The sequence below is a fragment of the Hydractinia symbiolongicarpus genome, chromosome 1, assembly GCF_029227915.1.
Source record: "Hydractinia symbiolongicarpus strain clone_291-10 chromosome 1, HSymV2.1, whole genome shotgun sequence".
NCBI lineage: Eukaryota > Metazoa > Cnidaria > Hydrozoa > Anthoathecata > Hydractiniidae > Hydractinia > Hydractinia symbiolongicarpus.
In genome coordinates, this window is record NC_079875.1 from 15,159,259 (window position 1) to 15,187,152 (window position 27,894).

Consider the following 27,894-nt stretch of genomic DNA (forward strand, 5'->3'; position numbering starts at 1 on the left):
TTTTATATTCTATCTCTACTGCTTACTTTTCACGATAAGTTAGGTGGTCTCAAAAGATAAGCAGTTAAGCAGTCAGGTCTGTTTATTTATTTATATGTTTATTTGTTTATACTTTATGCCTGTGTCATAAAATGATCTTGCCATAAACATCGTTTTGCTATTCCTAATACATGTAACGTGCACGTGTTTTAAGTGTTGTTTTGAAATCATACTTAGTCTTAAGTTTACCCCACAAACGAAGGTAGTCCGAATAAGCTGCTTTTTTATTTATTGAAAAGATAAATTTATATTAACAAAAAAATTTTTATCCAAAAAAAATAATATCAAAATGTGTTATTTAAAAAGCTTACTCGGACTTTTGGCAACTGACAGCAACCTTCGGACGCCCAAGTTTGTTTCAAAAACATGTTTTTTGAAGCAAACTTATTTTTTGTTTTATTCACACACACCAAATGTCAGTTGTCAACACATTTAGTGTACTGGTAAGTCATACATTTTTCTACATCAAGAAAGAAGAAAGAAGATAAAGAAAGGACGGATGGACGAAAGGAAAAAAGAAGAGAAAGAAAAAAAGGACAGAAAGAAGTCAAAGAAAGCGAAGAAGGAAAAAAAGAGAAGAAAGGAAGAAAAAAAAGAAACAAAGACGATTGATTACATACTTGACATTCACAGAATTACTTTGTGGTTAACAGAAGAAATAATGTATTTAATTCCCGACATGCATTGATCACCCCGGAATGTTCACTTAAAAAAACGCAATAACAAATGCACAATATAACGCTGCCTTGCCTTCGGACCCAAAACATGTCAATCTATCAATTAAAGAAACTAAAGCGCATGAATATATGCTTTAATGCTGCCCTGACAAAACAAGTAAATATATATCCTGACTTGGCACCTAAACCACTTAAATATTTATCTGAAGGCGGTCCCGACTGGAGACCTAAAACAAGTAAATATATTTGAAGGCTGTCCCTACTTGGGACCTAAACAGATAAATATACATTTAAAGGCTGTCCCGACTTGGGACTTAGAAACAAGTAAATATATATTTCAAGGCTGTCCCGACTTAGGACTTAGAAAACAAGTAAATATATATTTGAAGGCTGTCCCTACTTAGGACTTACAAAACAAGTAAATATATATTTGAAGGCTGTCCCTACATGGGACCTAAAACACATAAATATACATTTGAAGGTTGGCCCGTGTTGGGACCTAAAACACATAAATACACATTTGAAGGTTGTTTCGACTTAGAACCTAAAACGCATAAATACATATTTGAAGGCTGTCCCTACTTGAGAAATAAAACACATAAACATATATTTGAAGGCTGTCCCTAGTTGGGACCTAAAACACATAAATATACATTTAAAAGTTGCCCAGCGTTGGGACCTATAACGCATAAATATATATTTAAAGGCCGTCCCTACTTGGGACCTAAAATGCATAAATACACATTTGAAGGCTGTCCCGACTTGGAACCTAAATCAAGTAAATATGTATATGAAAGCTATCCTGACTAGATACCTAAAAACACAAGTATACATTTAAGGGCTGTCCTGTCTTGGGACCTATAACTCATGCATATATATACTTGAAGGCTGCCCCGACTTTGGACCTAAAACAAGTAAATATATATTTAAAGGCCGTCCCTACTTGGGACCTAAAACACATAAACATACATTTGAAGGCTGTCCCTAGTTGGCACCTAAAACACATAAACATACATTTGAAGGTTGTCCCGACTTGGGACTTAGAAAACAAGTAAATATAAATTTGAAAGCTGTCCCTACTTGGGACCTAAACCACATAAATATACATTTGAAGGCTGTCCCGACTTAGGACTTAGAAAACAAGTAAATATATATTTAAAGACTGTCCCTGGTGGGGACCTAAAACACATAAATACACATTTGAAAGCTGTTCCGACTTAGAACCTAAAACGCATAAATACATATTGGAAGGCTGTCCCTACTTGGGACCTAAAACACATAAACATACATTTGAAGGCTGTCCCGACTTAGGACTTAGAAAACAAGCAAATATATATTTGAGGGCTGTCCCTGTTGGGGACCTAAAACACATAAATATATGTATGTGAAGGCTATCCTGACTAGATATCTAAAAACACAAGTATTCATTTGAGGGCTGTCCTGTCTTGGGACCTGTAACTCATGCATATATATTTGAAGGCTGTCCCTACTTAGGACCTAATACACATAAACATACATTTAAAGGCCGTCCCTACTTGGGACCTAAAACACATAAACATACATTTAAAGGCTGTCCCGACTTGGGACCTGAAACAAGTAAATATGTATGTGAAGGCTATCCTGACTAGATATCTAAAAACACAAGTATTCATTTGAGGGCTGTCCTGTCTTGGGACCTGTAACTCATGCATATATATTTGAAGGCTGTCCCTACTTGGGACCTAATACACATAAACATACATTTAAAGGCCGTCCCTACTTGGGACCTAAAACACATAAACATACATTTAAAGGCTGTCCCGACTTAGGACAAAAAACAAGTAAATATATATTTGAAGGCTGTCCCGACTTGGGACTTAGAAAACAAGTAAATATAAAATTAAAGGCTGTCCCTACTTGGGACCTAAAACACATAAATATACATTTGAAGGCTGTCCCGACTTGGGACTTAGAAAACAAGTAAATATATATTTGAAGGCTGTCCCTGGTGGGGACCTAAAACACATAAATATAGATTTGAAGGCTGTCCTGACTTGTGACCTGAAACAAGTAAATATGTATGTGAAGGCTATCCTGACTAGATATCTAAAAACACAAGTATACATTTGAGGGCTGTCCTGTCTTGGGACCTATAACTCATGCATATATATATTTGAAAGCTGTCCCGACTTTGGACCTAAAACAAGTAAATATATATTTAAAGGCCGTCCCTACTTGGGACCTAAAACACATAAACATACATTTAAAGGCTGTCCCGACTTAGGACAAAAAACAAGTAAATATATATTTGAAGGCTGTCCCGACTTGGGACTTAGAAAACAAGTAAATATAAAATTGAAGGCTGTCCCTACTTGGGACCTAAAACACATAAATATACATTTGAAGGCTGTCCCGACTTGGGACTTAGAAAACAAGTAAATATATATTTGAAGGCTGTCCCTGGTGGGGACCTAAAACACATAAATATAGATTTGAAGGCTGTCCTGACTTGTGACCTGAAACAAGTAAATATGTATGTGAAGGCTATCCTGACTAGATATCTAAAAACACAAGTATACATTTTAGGGTTATCCTGTCTTGGGACCTAAAAAATGTAAACATAGTTTGAAAGCTGTCCCTATTTGGGACCTAAAACATGTAAACATATATTTGAAGGCTGTCCCGACTTTGGACCTAAAACAAGTAAATATATATTTAAAGGCCGTCCCTACTTGGGACCTAAAACACATAAACATACATTTAAAGGCTGTCCCGACTTAGGACAAAAAACAAGTAAATATATATTTGAAGGCTGTCCCGACTTGGGACTTAGAAAACAAGTAAATATAAAATTGAAGGCTGTCCCGACTTGGAACCTAAAACACGTAAATATACATTTGAAGGCTGTCCAAATTTTGGACCTAAAACACGTAAATATACATTTGAAAGCTGTTCCAACTGGGAACCTAAAACACATAAATATACATTTGAAGGCTGTCCCGACCTGGAACCTAAAACAAGTAAATATATATTTAAAGGCCGTCCCTACTTGGGACCTAAAACACATAAACCTACATTTGAAGGCTGTCCCTAGTTGGAACCTAAAACACATAAATATACATTTGAAGGCTGTTCCGACTTGGAACTTAGAAAACAAGTAAATATATTTTTGAAGGTTGTTCCAACTTCGGACCTTAAACGCATAAATATATATTTGAAGGCTGTCCTTACTTGGGACCTAAAACAAGAAGTGCGACAAGGTTTTACTAGGTTCAAAGTTAGAATCATCATTGCAATGAGAAGTTTATGGTTTGTTTGTGAAAGAGAATTTGACAAAAGTAGTTGTTCTGGTATTACTATATGGTGAAAAGATTTTAATTTATGGTTTATTCTGTAAGATGAATGGCAATATTCAAGGTATCATACATTTATGTTACAAACCACAACCCAAGAGCTGAAGGAAAATGTAGTCGATAATAACCGTTTTTCAATTGGATTTTGTGTAACCCATTGGCCTTGGGTTGTGATATTTTCATTCTATTGAGAGGTTTTGCGTGCGCCTATTTTTTTGTGTTTATTTATAATTATATTGATTAAATTATGCGGCGTTTGAAAGGTAGAGTGGGTGGGGGGGTCGGGAGAACCCGGGGTGGGGGGGGACAGGAGTCAAAGTGCGTTTATTTAATTTATAAATTATTATTGTTATTATTATTGTGTATGCGCGGAAGGTTTTCGTTGTTTTTATTCTTTTGTATTATATATTATAGAAATTCTGTACAGTGTTGACAAACACTACAGAATTTCAAGCCCCTAAACTTAAGACATAGTTAATTTCAAAACAACACAACAGCGGCGGCGGTTTTTCTCAAGATTTTTTCACCAAGACGCAGTTGGCATCTGAAATACCAAAGTTTCTCCAGCATAAAAGAAGATATGGTGGTAAGTCAAACGTTGATTTTCTCAAACTTAATCTTAGTTACAACTTACATTTTTAATTATAGACTGTTGATCCTATCAATAACAATATTGCGGAATAGAATGTAATTATAAACCATAAATTTGACAGAGAAAAGTCGACAGAGTAGAAGAGCATGTGTATTTATGATAACGATTTGGTTGGTATGAGGACTGGCGAAAATGAATCAGATTTGACCAACAAATGGCAGCAATTTTGTGACCAAAAGACGCATATTTTTCAAACAAATCGGTACGTATGAAAGGTACGTATGCTTGTAACTACTAAAACATCAAGTGTAAAATTCTTTGGCTCTGATTTTCCGTGTTGCTTTTGTCGGTCTCGGTATTTATCATTCAATGAGTATGTATTTAAAACACACATTGGACTTTGGAGGTTTCGTATGTATATGGTGGATTTGTGTTAGAAGTGTCCATGAGTGGTCCGTAGTATTGTGAATGCCTTCTAAAGAAGAGTTCTAGTTTAGAAGAATGGCAGCAATTATGAAATCAAAATTGTTTTCAAAAAGAACGGTACGTATAAGAAGTAAGTATACTTGCAACCAAACATTAAATTCAAAATTGTTTGCTTTTTAATTTCTTCTAGTCTCTGTACTTTTCAATGTATTCGAAAAAAGTGAAACTGATGTGTCAATATGAAATAGCTTTGTACACACAATGCATAATTGTAGTTAGTATTTGGTATTAATATGTCAAGGCATAGAAACTTTTCAAGTATTTTTTAGGGTGATCTTCAAAAAATATAAGATAAAAACAATGATCTGACTGAAATGCAATAACAACCAAAGAATCTTGTAATATGAGGAAGTTTCAGCCGTATACAGCGTCAAATACAGTTAACTGATGAACACCATTACCTATAACATAAATTAATCATGTGAGCATCCTTGAAAAGACTGCACATCTTTCCAAACCTTTAAGACTTCATTTCAACTGAAATGCAATAATCACACACAAGAAACCATTACCACAAATGGTACAAAAACATACTCAGTCTTTTTTTTTAACAAATTACAAAACTTTAAGACTTCATTTCAACTGAAATGCAATAATCACACACCAGAAACAATTACCACAAATGGTACAAAAACATACGCAGTCTTTTTTTTAACAAATTACAAAACTTTAAGACTTTAAATTGTAGTAAAGTGCAATAATTATGACACCAAAAGAAAATATTGCCATCAATGCTGCAAAAAAATACACAGTCTTTTCATAACAATTTACAAACATGACTTCAATTTAAGTAAAGTGCAATAATTATCACAGACAGAAAATTCCAACCAAACCACGAATCAAATACAATACTGATCATACAAAAATAGAATGTACCCTAACCAGCATTGCAATGACCTACACAATTTTTTTTCGTCAGACCACAGTCCTAACAATATACAAATATTTACAACTGCAACTTAAGTAAAATGTTAAAGTGGTCGCAGTGTATTGTAAGTAATCCTGAAAATACAAACACAGCTTGTTCATTACACCACATGCTATAACAAATTACAAATAGAAATTTTGTAAACCAATCTTGAATGACTTTTTTTTCATATCACTGCATCCCACAATAAATTACGACCAGTTAGGTCTGTATTGAAATGCAATAAATATCACATGAAAAGAATATAGTAACAACAAATTACAAACCTTTAATTGAAATAGAACGAATAGCCGTCACACGAAAAGAATATTCTAACCAAACGTGGAAATACATGCACAGTTTGGTCGCAACAATGTTTACTACAACAAAGTACGGACCTAAAAGACTTAAATTTAAGTGAAATTATTATTAGCCGAAAAGACTATTCTAACCAATTTTAAAAAACACTTATACTTAGTTTGTTAGTAACACTGCATAGCATACAAGTTGCAAACTTTTAAGAACTTAATTAAGGTGAAACGAATAGCCGTCACATGAAACGAATGTTCTGTACAAACATGATAAGACTTACACAGTTTGTCCAAAATAAAGAATAAATTTTAATACCTTATTTCATATGAAATGCAACAATTATCCATAAGAATTATTGTGGTAATCAATACTGCAAATATATAAACGTTCGTAGCCCTTCATGCTATTAACAAACCAAAACTTTCCTCAATACATCAAAAATTTACTAGCTGCTACACTACAAAGCAACAAAGATTTAATTAAACATTGAATGTCTAAGACTTGGTGTTCTAGGAAACAAATTTCTACTTAATGTACTGAGATTTTCTTTCTCAACGTTCTTACAAAATGATGTAATATTCAAAATTTTGAAGTCAAACTTTACATTCATGCGTTCGTACAAACAACCTAATGTATCCAGCTCTTCAAGTTTCTACAAATTGACCTCTGCTCGAAAGAGGAGTGGGTTAAACTGAGGATATACATACTCACAACAATGCTGTGAAACTTATCACATTACAGTTGCCTGGTATTTCTTTTTTTCTCACTGGATATCACATTATTAATTATTTTTCTGAATTTTCTTTTTCCATTGTTGTTTCTTTATTTCCTTTTCTATATTTTCATGTTAATACCATACTTCACCATTATATCTATTACTTCCATTATCCATGTTCCCTGTTCGTCATTCAAGTTCTCCTTCATTATTTCCTGTACCAATCTCTTTTCATCTGATGTTACTATTTGCTGCAACAGCATAAATCTCCTTTCTTCAATCCTCTGTTGCATTGTCCAGTAGCAAGCCTCAATTAGTATACGTGGTGTCCTTCTCACAAATAACGTGAATACCCAAACCTCCTTGATATGACATAGCATATTCTAATTAAAGCGGATGTCACTGAACACTAAATACTTACGCTTTACCCCAAGACTGCCCCCCCCCCCCCACTCCCCCAAAAAAGAACACCACAAAAACAAACTACATTATACAGCCAACACAATAAAAAAATAAAATCAGGACATTCCATAAAAATATCTACACTATAAACGCCCCAAAAACAGAAACTGCATGAAATCCCCGACACTCTATAAAATATGTGACAATCAACCACTCCAAAGAACTCCTACACTCCATACTCAATAAAAATCTCAAAACTCTATAAAAACCACAACACAATCACAATAAAAACCCAACACTCCATAACAACTCCGACACTCCATAACAACCCAACACTCGCCATAGCTCTCCATAACAACCCCATCTTTTCCGAATAACCCCGACTTTCCACAACATTCCCAACTTTTTATAACAACTCTAACTCTCTATAACAACTCCAACTCTCTATAACAACTCCAACTCTCTATAACAACTCCAACTCTCTATAACAACTCCAACTCTACTCCAACCGTTATTTTACTTCGTTTTCCGTCCCTTTTCCATTCCTTTAATCCGTTCTTCATCATTCTACTTTGTTCTTTATTTATTTAATTCTTTTCCCATTATTTTACTCCATCATTTTATTTCGTTCTCCGTTATTTTACTTCTTTCCACATTATTTTAATTCGTCCTCCATTATTCTAATTCGTTCTTCATTATTTAATTCGATCTCCATTATTTTACTTCTTTATAAATTATTTTATTCTTTCTCCATTATTTGAATTCGTCTTCTGTTATTTTACTGCTTTCCCCATTATTTGACTTAGTTCTCCCTTACTCCACTTCCTTCTCCATTATTTTAATTCGTTCTCCATTATTTTACTTCGTTCTCCGTTATTTTAGTTCGTTCTCCGTTATTTTAATTCGTTCTCCATTATTTTAATTCGTTCTCCATTATTTTACTTCGTTCTCCGTTATTTCAATTCGTTCTCCATTATTTTAATTCGTTCTCCATTACTTTACTTCTTTCTCCATTATTTTAATTCGTTCTCCATTATTTTTCTTCGTTCTCCGTTATTTTAGTTCGTTCTCCGTTATTTTAGTTCGTTCTCCGTTATTTTAATTCGTTCTCCGTTATTTTAATTCGTTCTCCATTATTTTAATTCGTTCCCCATTATTTTAACATCGCTCTCCGTTATTTTAACATCGCTCTCCGTTATTTTACTTCGTTTTCCGTCCCTTTTCCATTCCTTTAATCCGTTCTTCATCATTCTACTTCGTTCTTTATTATTTTAATTCTTTTCCCATTATTTTACTCCATCATTTTATTTCGTTCTCCGTTATTTTACTTCTTTCCACATTATTTTAATTCGTCCTCCATTATTCTAATTCGTTCTTCATTATTTAATTCAATCTCCATTATTTTACTTCTTTATAAATTATTTTATTCTTTCTCCATTATTTGAATTCGTTTTCTGTTATTTTACTGCTTTCCCCATTATTTGACTTCGTTCTCCATTACTCCACTTCCTTCCCCATTACTCCACTTCCTTCTCCATTATTTTAATTCGTTCTCCGTTATTTAGTTCGTTCTCCGTTATTTTAATTCGTTCTCCATTATTTTAATTCGTTCTCCATTACTCCACTTCCTTCTCCATTACTTTACTTCGTTCTCCGTTATTTTAGTTCGTTCTCCATTATTTTAGTTCGTTCTCCGTTATTTTAATTCGTCCTCCGTTATTTTAACATCGCTCTCCGTTATTTTAACATCGCTCTCCGTTATTTTAACATCGCTCTCCGTTATTTTAACATCGCTTTCCGTTATTTTAGTTCGTTCTCCGTTATTTTAATTCGTTCTCCGTTATTTTAATTCGTTCTCCATTATTTTAACATCGCTCTCCATTATTTTAACATCGCTCTCTGTTATTTTAACATCGCTCTCCGTTATTTTACTTCGTTTTCCGTCCCTTTTCCATTCCTTTAATCCGTTCTTCATCATTCTACTTTGTTCTTTATTTATTTAATTCTTTTCCCATTATTTTACTCCATCATTTTATTTCGTTCTCCGTTATTTTACTTCTTTCCACATTATTTTAATTCGTCCTCCATTATTCTAATTCGTTCTTCATTATTTAATTCGATCTCCATTATTTTACTTCTTTATAAATTATTTTGTTCTTTCTCCATTATTTGAATTCGTTTTCTGTTATTTTACTGCTTTCCCCATTATTTGACTTCGTTCTCCCTAACTCCACTTCCTTCTCCATTATTTTAATTCGTTCTCCATTATTTTACTTCGTTCTCCGTTATTTTACTTCTTTCCACATTATTTTAATTCCTTCTCCATTATTTTAATTCGTTCTCCATTATTTTAATTCGATCTCCATTATTTTACTTCTTTATAAATTATTTTATTCTTTCTCCATTATTTGAATTCGTTTTCTGTTATTTTACTGCTTTCCCCATTATTTGACTTCGTTCTCCCTAACTCCACTTCCTTCTCCATTATTTTAATTCGTTCTCCATTATTTTAATTCGATCTCCATTATTTTACTTCTTTATAAATTATTTTATTCTTTCTCCATTATTTGAATTCGTTTTCTGTTATTTTACTTCTTTCTCCATTATTTTACTTCTTTCTCCATTATTTTACTTATTTTTCTATTATTTCAATTCGTTCTCCATTATTTTAATTCGTTCTTCATCATTTTAATTCGTTCTCCATTATTTTAATTCGTTCTCCATTATTTTACTTCGTTCTCCGTTATTTTACTTCTTTCTCCATTATTTTACTTCTTTCTCTATTACTTTACTTCTTTCTTTATTATTTTACTTCTTTTTCCATCATTATACTTCTTTCTCAATTATTTTAATTCGTTCTCCTTTATTTTATTTCGTTCTCCATTATTATACTTCTTTAAAAATTATTTTATTCTTTCTCCATTATTTTACTTCTTTCTCCATTATTTTACTTCGTTCTCCGTTATTTTACTTCTTTCCCCATTATTTGACTTCGTTCTCCATTACTCCACTTCCATCTCCATTATTTTAATTCGTTCTCCATTATTTTACTTCGTTCTCCGTTATTTTACTTCGTTCTCCGTTATTTTACTTCGTTCTCCGTTATTTTACTTCTTTCTCCATTACTTTACTTCTTTTTCTATTACTTTACTTCTTTCTCAAATATTTTACTTCTTTCTCTATTACTTTACTTCTTTCTTTATTATTTTACTTCGTTCTCCGTTATTTTACTTCGTTCTCCGTTATTTTACTTCTTTCTCCATTACTTTACTTCTTTTTCTATTATTTTACTTCTTTCTCCATTATTTTACTTCTTTCTCCATTATTTTACTTCTTTCTCCATTATTTTACTTCTTTCTCCATTATTTTACTTATTTTTCTATTATTTCAATTCGTTCTCCATTATTTTAATTCGTTCTTCATTATTTTAATTCGTTCTCCGTTATTTTACTTCGTTCTCCGTTATTTTACTTCGTTCTCCGTTATTTTACTTCTTTCTCCATTACTTTACTTCTTTTTCTATTACTTTACTTCTTTCTCAATTATTTTACTTCTTTCTCTATTACTTTACTTCTTTCTTTATTATTTTACTTCGTTCTCCGTTATTTTACTTCGTTCTCCGTTATTTTACTTCTTTCTCCATTACTTTACTTCTTTTTCTATTATTTTACTTCTTTCTCAATTATTTTACTTCTTTCTCCATTATTTTACTTCTTTCTCCATTATTTTACTTATTTCTCTATCATTTTAATTCGTTCTTCATTATTTTGATTCGTTCTTCATTATTTTAATTCGTTCTTCTTTATTTTAATTCGTTTTCCATTATTTTACTTCGTTCTCCATTATTTTACTTCGTTTTTCATTATTTTAATTCGTTCTTCATTATTTTAATTCGTTCTCCATTATAATAATTCGTTCTCCATTATTTTAATTATTTCACCATTATTTTACTTCTTTCTCCGTTATTATACTTCTTTCTCCATTATTTTACTTCGCTCTCCATTATTTCACCTCTTTCTCCATTATTTTGATTTGTTTTCCATTATTTGATTTGTTTTCCATTATTTTATATAGCAATCTCCATTATTTTGATTTGTTTTCCATTATTAATTTGTTCTCCATTAATTTATATGGATCTCTATCTTTTTACTTCTCTGTCTATTATTTTTCGTTCTTCTTTTTACTTACTTTGGTGTTTGGTATTATTGTTATTCGTGTCGTTCGTTGGGAATATTGTCTGTCTTGTTTTGTGTGAGGGTGGGATTGAGCAACTGTAAGTAACGTGTTTGTTTTGTTTGTGTCGTGTAAGTGTTGTCGCAGGGTGAGAAAACGTAAATGTTACATCAGTCTAATATTTTAGCGTACGCTTGAAAATTCAGATTTTGAAGAAAATTATAAGCAACAAAAAATCTTTAGGAACTGATTGTTTTTTGTTGTTGCTCGGGTGGCGAACTGCAAAATCCGATGACTGGCCTTCTCGTGGCGCAGTTTGTTAAGCAAAGTCAATTTCTATTTGTGGTATTTTTTTATTATTCTTTTTGTCTTATAATTACGTTTAGATATTATTGTCATTGACTTTGTAAACCAACAGTCACGGTAATACGCTACTTAACCCTATTTATACAGGGATCTTTTCGTATTTATGTCCTGGAGGAGGATAGAGTGACTTAACCCCTTCTCTTTTGCTCTGTTGGTTTTGTTTCTAATGTTCACAATTTTTGCTATGACGTCAAACAAGTGTTACGAAATACAGAAGAATTTTTCCTTGACGGCCTTCTGTAACAAGTTTGCCATGGGTGTTTCCTCAAAAAGTTGCCAATTAGAAAGTTTTTAAAATTATCAAAGATTTGCTTTGCTGAAGTTGGATTTTAGGATTTATAATGAAAAGTGGTTTGGTGATAGATTTCTCCCTCCCAGTATAAATTGGGTTAATACACGCATCTTGCATGTCAAAATTGTCAAAATTAGGCTGAATCATACATATTTCCCGTATTGGGATTTTGTGCCTGTCAGCACGAAGTAGTTAAAATACTTCGCAGGGCCCAACATACATCTGATTGGGGGAAGGCATTTAGAACACACAGATTACTTCTTATTAAATAGACTAGTCATTAAGCATTAGAAAAACAGGCTATCCCGTCGGCAAAGTATTTACTCCTCAGATTACCCGAAAGGAAACTATTTTTAATAAACAGAATATGAACATTATTTATAGTGCCTAGTCGTTAACCGGTGGATTCTCCACCGGCTCATCAATCAGAACAGAATAACGTAACACTTTGCATGGTTAATGAATAAAGCTGCATGCAGCCGTTCACACAAAATACGTATCATTAACCCACAAAAAAATCTATTCCTGTTATAACATTTACATATTTTCTAACGATCAGCTGTTCTGGGTCTTCTAAAGACCTGTCTAAAACATAGAAGCTAAAACCCTGAATTTGAGGACCAATAAATAAACCTGATTATTTTAACTGTAGAAATAAAAATAGATACTCTTCAAACTCGTCATTCTCACTTTACTTTTACATTAACAGGCTCAAAACCTTCACGGAGCAATCTCTAAGCAACAACAATACAAAAGCCTAAAACATTAAACCTCAGCTAAAATTTTGTTGCTTATATAAACGCACGCTTAAGCTTCATCTTTCCCACAAAATGCTGCTTATAAGTAGAAAGAGCGTGTAAACTTAAATCATGCGCAATAGCATATACGCATTTAATCTGGTCTACGCTAAACAATTTTTGCGACGATTTTTTTTATGAAATACTGCGATTAATTGAAAGCTTTTGGATAAATCACTTATGCACCCGTATTTTAGACTTTGTATTTCCCGTGTCCGTAAATAGAATACGGCTATTGATAAAATAGACTATTTTATCGGGGAAAAACTGAGGTAAATGTTTGCCAAGAAAAAAGGTAGTCGAGGGAAAGAAAGTCCCTAGTGTATAGAATTAGTCGCTTATCCCGACTAATAATTGCTATTATGATTCCATAATACGGCTATTAATAATATGAACTCTTTTATCGGGAAGGTAAATGTTTGACGGGAAATATAAGTAGTCGAGGTAAATTTTAGTCAATATTGCATAGCATTACTCGCTTCCCCTGACTAATAATTGTTATTGTGATGTCATCCTCTTCATCGTTGTTTTATTCATTGTTATCGTTGCCGCTTCTGTAATCATCAAAGTTCATTAGTTAATATAAAAACTTCTTGATTTGCTAAAACAAAATTGGAACATTTCACAGAAAAATAGACAGGTAGTAAAGTTTCGGTGGATTTTTTTCGGCTTAAAGTTAGTCAGGAAAAATTATAGTCACTGAACCTCAAATTTGTCACATTTCTCTCTCTGCGATGAGGTTAGCCAAGCGATAAAACCTCTTCGACGTTGAACATCAGGTTGAGCGCTTAGGTACTGTTAAGATGTGCTGCGCAATTAGGTGGAGCGCTGTAGTACATATATACGGTACGTCCAGTGAAGTGATTCAGATCTAATATATATGTAAATGTTTCCCACAACTTTACCGGAGATAAAAACATAGGTTACAATCTGTTGTTACCCCGTCATAACCCCGTTAAAAACAGTCAAACAGCTTTTGTTATTTTGCAGAATTTGCGGAAGGTAAAAAATTAACCGTGTGTAGAACTTGTTACAGGTAAACCATGGCGCACATCTATATACACTGCTTACATTAGTGCGCTATATAAGGCATAATACTCTCTTATTGGTTAAAAAAAATAACAGGTTCGGCTGATAACTGAGCAAATATATTTTGTGGAATAAGTATTTGTGAAATTTGCAGCTACCCAACGGCATTTAGCATCAGGTTACTTGAAAAAATTTATAGCCAACTGCATTTAAGCTGCATTCAAATATTAGATAATAGCATAGCTAGCTACATCCCTAATCAAATTGGTGAGAATTTCTTGCTGTACTCATAAACAGAATCGCCGATAAAAATGCGTCCTAAATTAATGCAGTTTTCGATTTGTTTCCTAAAGAAGTGTGTAAATTTCAAAGAAATAAAAGCTGCACTGCAATCGTTTTGAATTAGCTAGAAGAGACTAGCTGCCGTCCCATAGATAAATTCACAGGTTCGGCATCCTTCGCTAGTTGCGGTATGATTTTGCGCAAAGACGGAAAAACAAAACAACGGGTTAAGTCACAAATGAACTGTGCCACACATTCATTTGGATCGCTTTAATACAGGTATGCAGTATGTGATAAATCAAGTGAAGCAGATAAATATTATAGTGTTTGGGGTGCAATATATTCTTTAAAAGTAACTTCCCCACGATTTCAGCGGAAATAAAAGAAACTGTTTACCCCGTCGTAGTGAAGTAAAAATTTATATGTATGGCTTATAGCCAAGTTACTGGCAAAAAGGGGATGAAAAAAATGCGTGGAAGCCAGAAGAAGACGAGCCTAGAAATGTGTTTAATCTGTTTTTGTGATTTGACGATTAAGCCAGTTTGTAAATAGAAGTTTTTATATACTATTAGAAAAAAAATTACATCGTTAAGAAACAATTTTCTATCATAAGAAATATAGGCCACTTTTTTATAAGATCATAAATCACGAATTGCGAAAGTTTATCTCGCCAAATTTTTCCATTTTATATTTCGCGAGTCTCCGAATAAAGTATTATAAAATTGCATTGTTGGTTGTGAAAATTACAAAAAATATGTAAGACTGTTCTTATATTTTATAAATTTATTGGGAGGACAACTACCCCTAGGTCATTACCGTCTATAAAAGAATAATTTTAAAAACTAGTCGCTAGTTTATGAAAAAATCCTTGAGTTTTTTTTTGTCTATTCCATGTATTTATCACATCGTTATTTGGTGCATTCTTCTTCGCCTGTTACCATGAATTAATATAATTACCCTGCTGTTAATTTTTATTAAAAACACGGTGCTACCATTTTGAAGGAACGGACAGAAATATGGGTAGTATTATTATAGGAAAGTGTTAATAAAAACCTTGATTATTACGATGAAGAAAAGCTAAACGCGTCAGAAAGATGAGTGTTGGCTCGATTCTTGAAAAATAATATCTGTGAAAATTTATGACGTTAAGTACAGCCCGAAACCCTGGAAGTAGAGTTTTGCGCCCCACCCCACTCATCCTGAACAGAGTTTAGTTCAAAAAATGTAAGGACCACTATGGTGGAGAGCTAACATTAAAAGAAGATCTAAATCTTAGGTCGACGTTACCAATGTACATAAAATAGGTTTTATATGGTTGACGGTTTGAAGTAAAGATAATGGCGTCCTGATTTGGTTTTCTTTACGATGTGCCCCTAAAGTGTTTCATTAATTTAACGTATGGTGTATCCATGATAACGTCTGAAATCTATTATGGCATGCATTTCAAAGAGCTCCCATTAATATGTTACAAGCTGTTCGGGCGCACAGCTTGTAACATATTACAGAAATGACTTACAGAAATTTCAGAAGGACTGCGCAAAAGACTGAGCAATCACCAATCATATCTTTCAAGCCCTTTTCATAGTGGAGTTCAACTTTGTCCCCAGGGATCTTTTGTTTCTGACAATTTGGGACAACGAGATTCCTGTGGACGAGGTTAGACGGAGCTCCCTGTAATGTCTCACCGCGTCGTAGTTTTCCGGGGTAAATGTTAGATAAAATACAAATTTCAATGACACGACCGTCACTCAAACTTCAATTTTCTCGTATTTCTAGCGTAACAACTCGCCGTAAAAATACTTGCGCAACTTATGCATGTGTTTCCCCCCAAGATGTTAAGAATTAAAAAAAGTAAATTGACAGCTTCGCAGGGATTCTGATGTAAAGAACTTGCCTTTAATTAGTTTCTTTCTGCAAATCCAATAAATATCACGGCCAACAAAAAGAATTTTATTTACAGAATGTTTTGTCAATCAAAGGTGTAGTAAAGAAAGTTTTTGGAATGTTAGAGCTGAAATTTACAAAACAGAGTGGAAAAATTATCTTAAAAAAACGTTTTAATCCAGCCGTAAAAAATATTTAAAAAAATACCCCTTGCTTAAAAAAATAAATTTCCTAAAACGGCAATCATATCCCGCGAAATGTTTCGGGATTGCTGTTTATTGACGAAATGAGCCAGAATTTTATTTTAAAGATGGTACTACAGGTGCTAAATTTTAAACTTTTGAATCAACGGTAGCTATTTATTTTATTTTGCAATTCAGAATTTTATCAGATTTTTTGTCAGCACTTGTTTCATTGAGCTTTGGTGTTTTCTTCGCGGTCAACGTCGAAATTCTAAGTAGAATTTTTATAAGTGGACACAAGTTGCAGTATTTATGCCCAGAGCATAGCGCATGCGCGGGAGATTCTTCCTAAATAATCTGAAATTGACATATCTGGATTGGCTGCCATCTAGTGGTTCGTTGACCGTATGGACATACCTTAGTTCTTGCTGCATATAACCAACTATTTATTGATTTTTGCAAAGATAACTTTTTGGTGAATTTTTTATTTAAATTAAAGGGCTGTCTTAACTCAATAGACAGTCCAAAACAGTCAGAATTGGGAAAAAGTGCCAACAGATTTGCAAAGCTAATTTCATGCTAAAAACCTTAAATTGTTCAAGTCGCAAAAAAAAGGAAATTCTCGAATTGATTTTTCTTTTTTTTCACCTCACGGAAATAGTCAACAATCAAGGTACGTGGTCATTTTTAAAATGAGAAAGTCTCCTTTTTAGACAAAAGCTTATCTATGATGACTACATCAGCGAGAGCAATGAATTTCTGTCACGGAAAAATTATTTCCAGAGTACTATTCCAATGTAAATCAAAAATATTTCCAAAGGGGATTGCTTAGAAGAATGTGCCTACGCAATAACTTGATTTGAAGGCGTATTACGGAGTTTCATACCGCGCAGGTCTGGGCACTAGCGGAACGCTTTGTAGGGACAAATTTTTGGCTTCTTTTCTTTTTTCTCGATAGCCCAAATAATTTTCATGGTCAGTTTTTCACAACTATTGTGGTTAGTGCTGCGAAGAGAGGCAGAAATGCAAAATCCTGCCTGATGTTTCTTCAACGAATTTTTTGCTTTTAACTGACGTTTTAACTTTTAATAACACGTTTAAATGGTGTTGCTAGCCCTCTTTGTAGTATGTTGACATGGGTAAGATGTTGGAATCGAGGAATACTTAAATTACTAACTGTTAAAGAGAGACAGGAGAAGACAATGTTGATGTTGATTTTAGCAGCTAGTTATAGCTGTAGCAAGCTACATATTACATACATTTTGTGTTGTGAGCAATAAAGTAATGGTTAAAAAGAAACACTATTCTATTATTATCATTCCACTTTCGCAAAAAGGAACAAAAATTACAGCTAGCTAGAAAGACTTAACCCTATTCGGTCCGCCCCCCCTCCTTTCAGTTTTTTTTAATAATTCCTTATTGCTATGTTATATGGCTATGAAACTTACTGAGTTTTAATATTTATCTATTAGACGGCTGCATGCCAAATTTTTTGGACCCATACTTTCAGAGTCTTGATATTGGCAATTACTCGAAACTACCCCTAAAAATCTCAATCAAATCCTTATAATGGGGAGAATTTAATAACTTCTGTTAGGATTATCTTTAGAACTTGAAACTTGCAACACAACTTTGTTTTATTAAGAAAAATCATTTTGCATAATTTGAACACGTGATTAATCCGATTCCCCGATTTTTTCGGATTTTACCCGAAAATCGGAAAAACGGGATTTTCGGGCAATTTTTGGCAATTTTTTATGCGATCCACGTAAAAACCAGAAAATAGGTTAAATAACTTTTATTTACCTTTCTAAAACTTCAAACAGAATGCAAAAATTCGCTCTGGAACAAAAGTAATTAAACTTTAGGCAGATAGTGGCATTTTTAACAAATTTAAAGCTTCTCATGACGTCACGAAAAATATGCTGACGCAAACAAAAACTTACTGCTGCCATTTTGTTCATTTTATGACGTACTATAGGCGTGCCAAGTTTGATTTAATTTAAACGACCCTTTCAAAAGTTATTGAGGGGGGGGGGGGGGGGCGATTCCCCCTCCTCCCGGTCATAGTATGTTCCAAAAACCCCGGACCGAATAGGGTTAAAGGAAGTTTTTCTACAGTGAGCTATTAGCTAGCTAGCTATATGGATCTGGAAGTTTGACATGGATTAACGTGGTAGAGCATTTAATAACGGATTTATTTGCAAAGTATAGCTAACTAGCTATATAAAAAAGAGCACAGATGAAATCGATTGAAAATAAAATACACACTTCAATGATACTAATGACTGGGTTGGACTTTTTGTTAGAAATTACTATTGTATATATCATATTACATAACTAGCTAGGAAAGGATATATATATAATAGCATTTGGCACTGTATTACTGTTAATTTTTTTGTTCTCAATTTTGGTTAAATGCAAGAATACATTTTGGCAAGGTCCTCTTTCCAATGTTGTTATAGCTATAGTAATTTTTGTACGCTGACGTAAGAAAACATTTTGCACATATTTTGCACAATTCTGCCAAATTGGCAACTGAAATTGTTTGACGAAAGTCGCGAAAATTGTTTAAAAAGTTATTTTCCATTTATTTGTTTATTTTAACCACAGTATATTAATTGAAATTATTCCAATGCACAATTGAGGCGTAGCAATTTTCAAGGTTAAGTTGGTGTTCGAACTGCACTGTTTGATGTTTCTTGAAGTTGAGTGATATTAGAAATGATTTTTTATGATCCTATTTTTAGCATCTGGGCACTTGCCCACCTAAATATCTGATTACTGTACGAATAAGACTACGATATATGAGTGACCCAGTGACCCCTCTCAGAAAAACAACTCGAGACAGATACAGCTAGCTTTAACAATTTGATTGAGAATATTTATTTTTATACACCAAATTAATTTGGTGTATAAAAATATAGGTAGCCCAGCCCTGGTTAGATAAATAAAGTATCTAGCAAACACAAAATAAGAACTTTTGGAATTTTAATATAATAATTGTAATATTATAGGTATATGCTTAATGAGCTACTTTATTTTTTCTGTGCTAGTAGCTATATAAATTCAACCTCGATCCCAGGGCCTGTAGCGTTTTTTGATATGAGGATGAAACGCGTACGAGGCCCTGGTACATCAGACTTACTCAACCAATGAAATTGCGTGTGGCTTTTTTAAATTATGTTGAAAAGATAATTAATGCAGAAGTTTTTTTGCAAGCACTGCATTTTTTATCAACAACAAAAATGTCGATAAGCATTACGAAGATTTTGGTTACTTGTTTATGAAGAAAATATTTATTAATTCACGTTATTTTTGACTTCCTGGCATCGTTTACAAAGCTGTTCAAAATTTTTAAACATTGCTTTTATTTCCTTACTGATAATGAAAAATGCAGCTGACAACTCAAATGGAATAGTGCGACGAACATCCTGTCCTGCGAACTTTCGTTGGGACACAATACTTAATTTGTTTTCATATGCTAAAATGTAAAGAAAAACTTCGTACAGATGAAACTTTGTAGTGTGTAAGCTGACTAACTGGCTAGATGCTGTTGGCTTAAAGATGCACAAACACAACAATGACAACCAATTTTTCTTACAATGACACATGTGTCAAGAGATATCTTTTAACAAACTTTTTGGACAAAATACTAGCTAAAGTATTGAAAAATAAATGGAAATAAATAAGGGAATAAAGTATAGCTAGCTGTAATAAATAAAAATATATATACACAAGAAATCACAACTATATAACGTACTGTTTTTAGGCAATGAGAAAGAAGATATCACAACACATAAGGTTTATGGTGGGTGTGTTAAAGTACGTAGGTTTCATGCTGAAGCAAACTTAAAACGGTTTAGTGAAATTTTCGGATGTATTGGAACCTCAAATATCGCAATTATGCAAACTAATACTGTCGTAAATGTGAAACAAAATTAAAGATTTTCCGCCAGTTTTTTTAAATAAGCTTTCAGAAAAATAACATTGTAAAGAGCGTTATATCATCACCAAAAACTCATTAATGTCATTTTGTTTTAAACACCTAGTGCTGATATTATGTCCAGTATAATATAATCTTGCCAATGCTTCTTGCCCTCATCGACCAGACCGTCCAAATTGCTGCATATATATACATTCAATGGTATTCAATGGTACTTGGTGGACTTATATGGTAGATTTGTTTAATAATGGTGCATAAACTCCTATGACAAGAGCAGAGGTTGCTATAATAAACCAAACGTCAGATCTTCCTTTGCAACTTCAAGAAGAATTTGGTTTTACATGGTCTTTGTTTGTGGTGTGTAAAGCTGCACAATTCACTTGATCTTTAATAATTGCATTTGGTAGCTACCTAACAGTTCAAAAATTAAACTCATATGCTTTGATAAAAGTCCAATGACGTCCTTGTCCTCACACTATTGACTCTAAACATTTGACTTCTTATAGTCAGGAAAATTTCGGCGCTCTAAAGATCTCTGAATTTTCTCCAACATTGCTAAGAAGTGGTGTCCATCCTTTCATTTCTTATTTTTCAGCTGGTGTAAATTATTCTATAATATTTATAAGTACCGTAGTTTTTACTACATGTATAATACACCACAAAATGACTAGAAAGTCACTAAAGGTTGTATCTATTCTGGAATTGTATGGTGTATAGCTAGGTACCTCTACCTAAAAAACCCAGCAAAACACTTTACAAATTTACGCCACTAAAACACAATCTTTGATTGAAACGTCACGCATACATTAATTCTCTCCACATGCTTAATTTTGGACGAATTTTAGGTCTGTTGTACCAGGGCATCGTACGCGTTTCATTCTCATATCAAAAACGATACAGGCCCTGGGATCGAGGTTGATATAAATCTTATAAATGACATGCTAACAATTCCTATTTGATAAGCACTGTGATATTTTTAAGACAATAGTAAAAGCCTGTGATGTAACTAGCTACAAAAAATATGGTTTCTTTCTCTTTTTACTGCCAACTGTTCATGATAAGTGTACCCACAAATTGAAGCAACTAATAACAAGGTAACATCTCGAGCATTCATAATATACACTCTTATGTTAGTACTGAGTATCCTTCCCTTAAATAATTGTAAGATCAATATACCGCACCAGTTTAAAAATGTAAATACAAAGAAAAAGGTGACTAATTCAAGCTCGACCCCAGCACCTTTTACCGTGGCGTCGAAAAGGCGCTGGCACAGGCTGGTCACGTGGGCATCAAATGAACCAGATTCTGGTTCATTTTTAATTTATGCAAATTCTGCATATTTACGATTTTGGCGATGGGCTGGGAAGATGTGGTACGTGTTTTCAAGCGGCTGAATAATTTTTTGAAAAGTATGAAAAGTTGCCCTCGTTTATTTTGAAACCAAAACAAGTTCAATGTTTCGAGTATTTAGGAGAAGGACACCACGTTATAGCTGTTTTGCCTACTGGGTTTGGTAAATCGTTAATTTATCAACTTTTACCCGACTTTGTTCCAGAACGAAAGGCAGGCAATATTGTACTTGTTGTCTCTCCTTTAACATCAATTATTCAAGATCAGTTAGTAAATTTAAGTAAAGTAGGCATTGAATGTGGTATCTTACAACTCGAAGACCAAGCTAATAGCCAGAGATACGAACCCTTGTTTGAGGAAGATTTGAATGATGCATCAAATTCTGTTTTTAAAATTTCAAAAAGCATTGTTGCAGGCAAATGTAAAATTTTATTTGCACATCCAGAGTCTCTGTTATCAGATCAGGGAAGGAAGATATTACGATCAAAAATTTATGAGGAAAATGTTGTGGCTTGTGTGATAGACGAGGCGCATTGTGTGGAATTATGGTGAGTATAGCCAGCTAGCTAGTTTTCTTTGTATAACATAACATAACAAAAATCTACATACATAGCTATTATAAAAATAATATGCCTTAAATATAGCAACTAAATATATATAAACAAACTAATATATATTATATATCCATTTGAAAAAGTTTCACAAACAAAATATATGTATATGTATAGCTATAATAATTGAATAATATAAATCTATCACCATAATACAGTTAAGCAAAAAAATTGATGAATTACTGTATGTTATATCTAGGGGTGAAGAATTTCGTACAGAATTTCAAAACTTATCAGTTTTTCAAGCATTCTTCCCTCACAGTATCATGTTAGCTTTGACTGCAACTGCTTCACCAACGAAATTACGTAATTTAAAAAAAGCTTTGAAAATAGAAAATTGCAAAGTGGTTACTGCAAATCCAAATCGTAAAAGCATTTTTTTAAAAAAGAAATAAGAATGAGTAATTGCAAAGGTTTAGCAGGATATGAGGATATATTACTACCTATCGCAACAGAGTTAAAGCACAAAAAACAAAACTGCCCTATGACAATTATTTATTTAAAGTTAAAATATTGTGCCTATGCATACAGATTGTTTGAAAGAATTTTGGGTGAGGATCAATATGTTGATCATAAAAAACATCCATCTTCTCGACTTTTTAATCAGTATCACTCACCACAAACAAAGTTGATGAAAACAACTTTTTTAGAAGAAATAAAACGTGAAAACTCTAGAATAAGAATAATTTTTGCCACAGCACTTGGTATGGGTGTCAACACACCATTTGTCATAAAGATTATACATATTTCTCCCCCGTCCAACATTGAATCGTACATTCAAGAAATTGGACGGGCAGCCGGACGTGGTCAACCAGCAGAAGCAATATTGTATTACAATAATTCAGACATTTCAACGAATAAAAAAAATGTTGACCAGCATATGAAAGAATTTTGTGACTTGACAACTTGTTTAAGAAGTTTTTTACAAAATTATTTTGGCTTCAAACACACAAAACAAGAATTTTGTTGTTGCAACTGTGAAATTCTATCCTTGGAAAGTAGAAAAGCAAAAGAAATCAAGAAACCTTCACCCTTTATTGACAAAGGTTTTCTGCCTGACTTGGAATTATTGATCAATAAATTAAACACAAGAGCTGATCCATTGTTTGCTGATATATGCACTGCTAACACATATGCTAAAATAATAGTTCAAACTCGGAAACGTTTAATCCACATGTTCTGAATATTTTGTGATGTAAGGATTTTTCCTTTCCACTTTTTAAAAAAATTCTGGTCAAGTGATGTGCTGATGTTTCTTCAGCACAAATTCGACACACTTGTAGTGTCGGAGACTGCATATATACAGACTGTTATATATTTGTATATGTAAGGCACGGAGTGAAGTGTACATAGCCTCTTTGTATTTAACTATATTACGAGACACACGTGTTATTTCTTGTCCTGCTGGTATCTCTCATTTGGCGACGAGGATTGGATTTTATACAAAGAAAATTTACCACAACATTTCAGAAACATTGTCAGATAAGTACAAATACGTTTTCAACCTTGTACTGAATTCTTGTACCGTTTGGAAGAAAACTGTTACGCTCAAGCTGCGTCGCTCGCCAGGAGCCACCTCCGCCATTTTTTTTGTACTACGGCTACGACTTTACGTAGGACATCACCACGCTCAACCAAATTAGGCTTCAAGTGTTGTGTGCGTAAAACATAAACAAATATGGCGCATGCCTTAGCGAATCTTCGCTCGTGTGTGCAAGAATTTCAACTACAGGATCACGAAGAAACTACTTCAAACATACACAAGCGTTGGTGTATGTGGGTAGAAAATTTGGAATATTGTTTTACTTTTGAAGGACTAGATACAGTACCGACAGAAGATGGGGCTGTCTCACCAGAAGTTAAGAAAAAAGCAGCGCTCCTAGCCTTAGGCGGCCATCAGTTGCGGGAGCTCTACAACACCCTCGAAGATACAGGGACGACATACACTGAGGCAAAGAGGAAGATCGAAGAGCATTTCAAAGGTTCAAAGAATCTCACTGCAGAAAGATACAAATTTTTCTGCATGAGACCACTCTCAACTCAAGAAACTCATGATCAATGGGTTACTCGTTTAAAGACTAAAGCAAGAGACTGTGAATTTGATCAAATGAACATGAAGGAAGCAATTAAGTTGGTGGTTACTCTACACACACCGATTCCTAAATTGCAAACAGCTGTCATAAGAGATGATATGACTTTCGAGCAAATGATGAAACTGGCACAATCTATGGAGCTGGCTCACCGAGAAGTTAGCTACATGAAGGCAAACACGATGGAACCTCATAATACTCATTCGGCGGAGAATATCGACCTTAACAAATTGGCACATTATGCTGATCAGCAAGGTATGCGGCTGGCACCAAAGAAGCCTGCCAACAAATCAACAAAAATGGTTGAGTTGTGTCGTTATTGTGGAGAAACGACACCACACAAAGGAAGTTGCAAAGCAAGAGGTGCCACATGTAATAACTGTGGCAAGAAAAATCATTTTTCACGAGTTTGTGAAAGCAAGAAAGTCAACTTGCTTATTGCACAGCCAGGACCACAAGGAGGGTCATTTTACGAATATGGGGCAACAGAAATTAAACTTGATGCAGTGAAGGAGAAGCTACGAACCACCTGTGAAAACTATCCATCCACTGTAATCGAGGTAAACATCGACAACACCAGGATCACTATGCAAGTAGATTCGGGGGCAGATGCAAATGTAATTCCATGGAATGTTTATGAAGAACACTTAAAACACATTCCTCTTCGATCAACCAAGGCAAAACTGCAACCATACAACTCAGTTACATTACCAATCAAGGGGGCGTTTGAGGCACAAATCACTGCCAACAACAACAACAATGTCCAGGCTACCTTTTATGTAACAGAGGGAGCTGCTGCACAAAGTTTAATGGGCAAATACACAGCTTTCGATTTAGATGTATTGGCTATCAATGTAAATCACCTTGACAACCAACAAACTGTAAAACAGGTACACACCAAAGTACAACATCTAGATTATAGAGAAATGGCCAAACATCTAACTCCCATAGAGACATCGGTTGAACTTGAAAAGCAGCTTGAAGTCACAACACACAATCAAGAACAGAAGGTTGATGCAATTATGCACCACTTTGATGTAGTATTCAATGGCATTGGGAAGCATAAATATCGTCAGGTTCACCTTCATATTGATGAAACAGTTTGCCCAGTTGTGCAAGCGCAACGTCGTATTCCGTTTGCACACCGTGAAAAGTTGGAGACTCTGTTACAGGAGCTGGAAAAGGAAGATGTCATTGAACGGGTAGAGGGACCAACTGACTGGGTCTCCAACATTGTCATAACACCAAAAGCCGATCCAACACAAATTAGAATGAGTATTGACATGACTACCGCCAATAAAGCAATTCAACGCACGCGTCATGTCATACCAACGATTGAGGAACTTAGATACAGAATGAATGGGGCATGCCATTTTTCTAAGCTGGACATGAACCATGGTTATAATCAATTTGAAATTGATGACTCATCTCGATACGTCACAGTGTTTTACACTCATAAAGGCCTACGTCAATTCAAGCGACTCAACTTTGGAACCAATTCAGCTGCAGAAGTATTCCATGACGAAATGACTAACACTTTAGCTGACATCCAACAGGCTGCTAACATCTATGATGACATCATTGTATTTGGTCGTACTCAACGAGAACATGATTTAACATTAATCCAGGTTCTACAACGACTAGCAGACTGTGGATTAACATTAGGACGATCCAAATGTCAACTTAATGTGACATCTGTTAAATTTTTTGGTTTAATATTCTCGGCTAGTGGTATATCACCGGATCCTGCCAAGGTGACTGCGCTTGATGCCATGACAGCACCTTCAAATGCAACGGAAGTGAGATCCTTTCTAGGCATGACCAATTTCAGCTGTACCTTTATTCCTGGTTATGCCAACATTACTGCACCTTTACGACAACTAACATGTAAAGGCCAAGTTTTTGAGTGGACAGATGAGTGCAACACTGCATACAACAAGCTCAAGGAAGTTTTGAAGCAACACACAACAATGGCTTATTTTGATCCCTGTAAGGACACCAAGCTTATTGTAGACGGATCGAAGAAGGATGGTCTTGCTTCCATCCTTGCCCAGAGAGATCCTCAAGACAACATCTTTAAGCCTATTCGTTATGACAGTAGAGCTACTACACCTACCGAAAGGAATTACTCACAACTAGAGATTGAAAGCCTTGCTCTCGTTTTTGGAACAATGAAGAACCACATATATCTGTATGGGCTTCCCCAATATACTGCCAGTACAGATCATCAACCTTTACTAGCCTTGTATAAGCAAACGAAGCAGGACATGCCAGCACGTATTCTGAGGCATAAACTAAAACTACAAGGCTACAATTTCCAGCTAATACACGAACCTGGTTCAGTCAACCCATCTGATTATCTTTCTCGCCATCCACAGCAAAAGCAGGCTCCATCCCAACAAGAAAGTGAATTTCCTTTATACTTAGTCACCAATGCTGTCATGAGAAGTGATTCAGCTATTACCACTGATATGATTGTGCAAGCAACGTTGGAAGATCCCACGCTTCAATCTCTTGCCATTGCTGTACGACAAGGATACATTGACAAGAGGCAGAAAGAGCTACAACCCTACAAAGCCATCTTCAAAGAAATCAGTGTGGACGATTCAGGTATTATATTGCGAGGAGACAGGATCATTATACCGTCACAGCTACAACAGAAAACTGTACAGCTAGCGCACGAAGGCCATCAAGGCATAGTGAAATGCAAACAACTCATCAGAAGCACTATGTGGTTTCCAGGAATAGATGCTATGGTGGAGGCATCTGTAGCATTTTGCAACCCGTGTCAAGCTGCAACGGATACGAAACAACAAGAACCAATGAAAGCTTCTTCACTACCAGAACAACCCTGGATTAAACTTAACACTGACCTATTTGGGCCAATCGAGGGTGGTAATGAGTACCTACTAGTTGTACAAGACATGTATTCTCGTTACCCTGCTGTAGAGGTCGTTCACGCCACATCTGCACAATCAGTACTGCCAGCCATGGATCGCATTTTTGCACTTTTTGGAATTCCGGAATATCTAGGGTCAGATAACGGCCCGCCTTACAGTAGCACAACATTTGCAAGCTATGCCAAATACATGGGATTCAAGCATGGTCCGAAAATACCCCTAGCACCATGGACGAATGGCATGGTAGAGAACTTTATGCACAATCTCAAGAAGCTCTTGCAAACGTCTTTGCAGGAACACCTGAACTGGAGACACGAATTACAGCGCTTACTGCGGGCATACCGGGGCACTCCACATACAGTGACGGGTCGCAGTCCAGCAGAGGTTCTATTCAATGGCAGACAATACAGAACCCGGTTGCCTGCTGTACGCCGCGCTGAAAGGCCAAAGTTCCACACCGAAATATCAGCCAAGCAGGGGGCAAGACAAACCTCGATGAAAAAATATGCTGACCGAAAAGCATATGTTGC

General features: G+C 34.6%; 1 protein-coding gene across 1 annotated transcript; it reads left to right on the forward strand.

Moving 5' to 3' along the window:
* Positions 1 to 20,677: 20,677 nt before the first annotated feature.
* Positions 20,678 to 22,769, forward strand: LOC130654739 (uncharacterized). Its single transcript, XM_057457389.1, has 4 exons — positions 20,678 to 20,770; positions 21,580 to 21,721; positions 21,885 to 22,311; positions 22,574 to 22,769. Exons 1-4 carry the CDS (start codon positions 20,678 to 20,680, stop codon positions 22,767 to 22,769), a joined length of 858 nt encoding a protein of 285 aa, XP_057313372.1.
* The last annotated feature ends 5,125 nt before the right edge of the window (positions 22,770 to 27,894 follow it).

Bases quoted from the DNA above. Each gene is read 5' to 3' on its own strand.
- LOC130654739 (XM_057457389.1), top strand. From the start codon at position 20,678: ATGACAAGAGCAGAGGTTGCTATAATAAACCAAACGTCAGATCTTCCT. The intron at 21,722-21,884 runs GTTCATTTTTAA...TCGAGTATTTAG, and splicing joins ATCAAATGAACCAGATTCTG to GAGAAGGACACCACGTTATA. The intron at 22,312-22,573 runs GTGAGTATAGCC...TGTTATATCTAG, and splicing joins GCGCATTGTGTGGAATTATG to GGGTGAAGAATTTCGTACAG.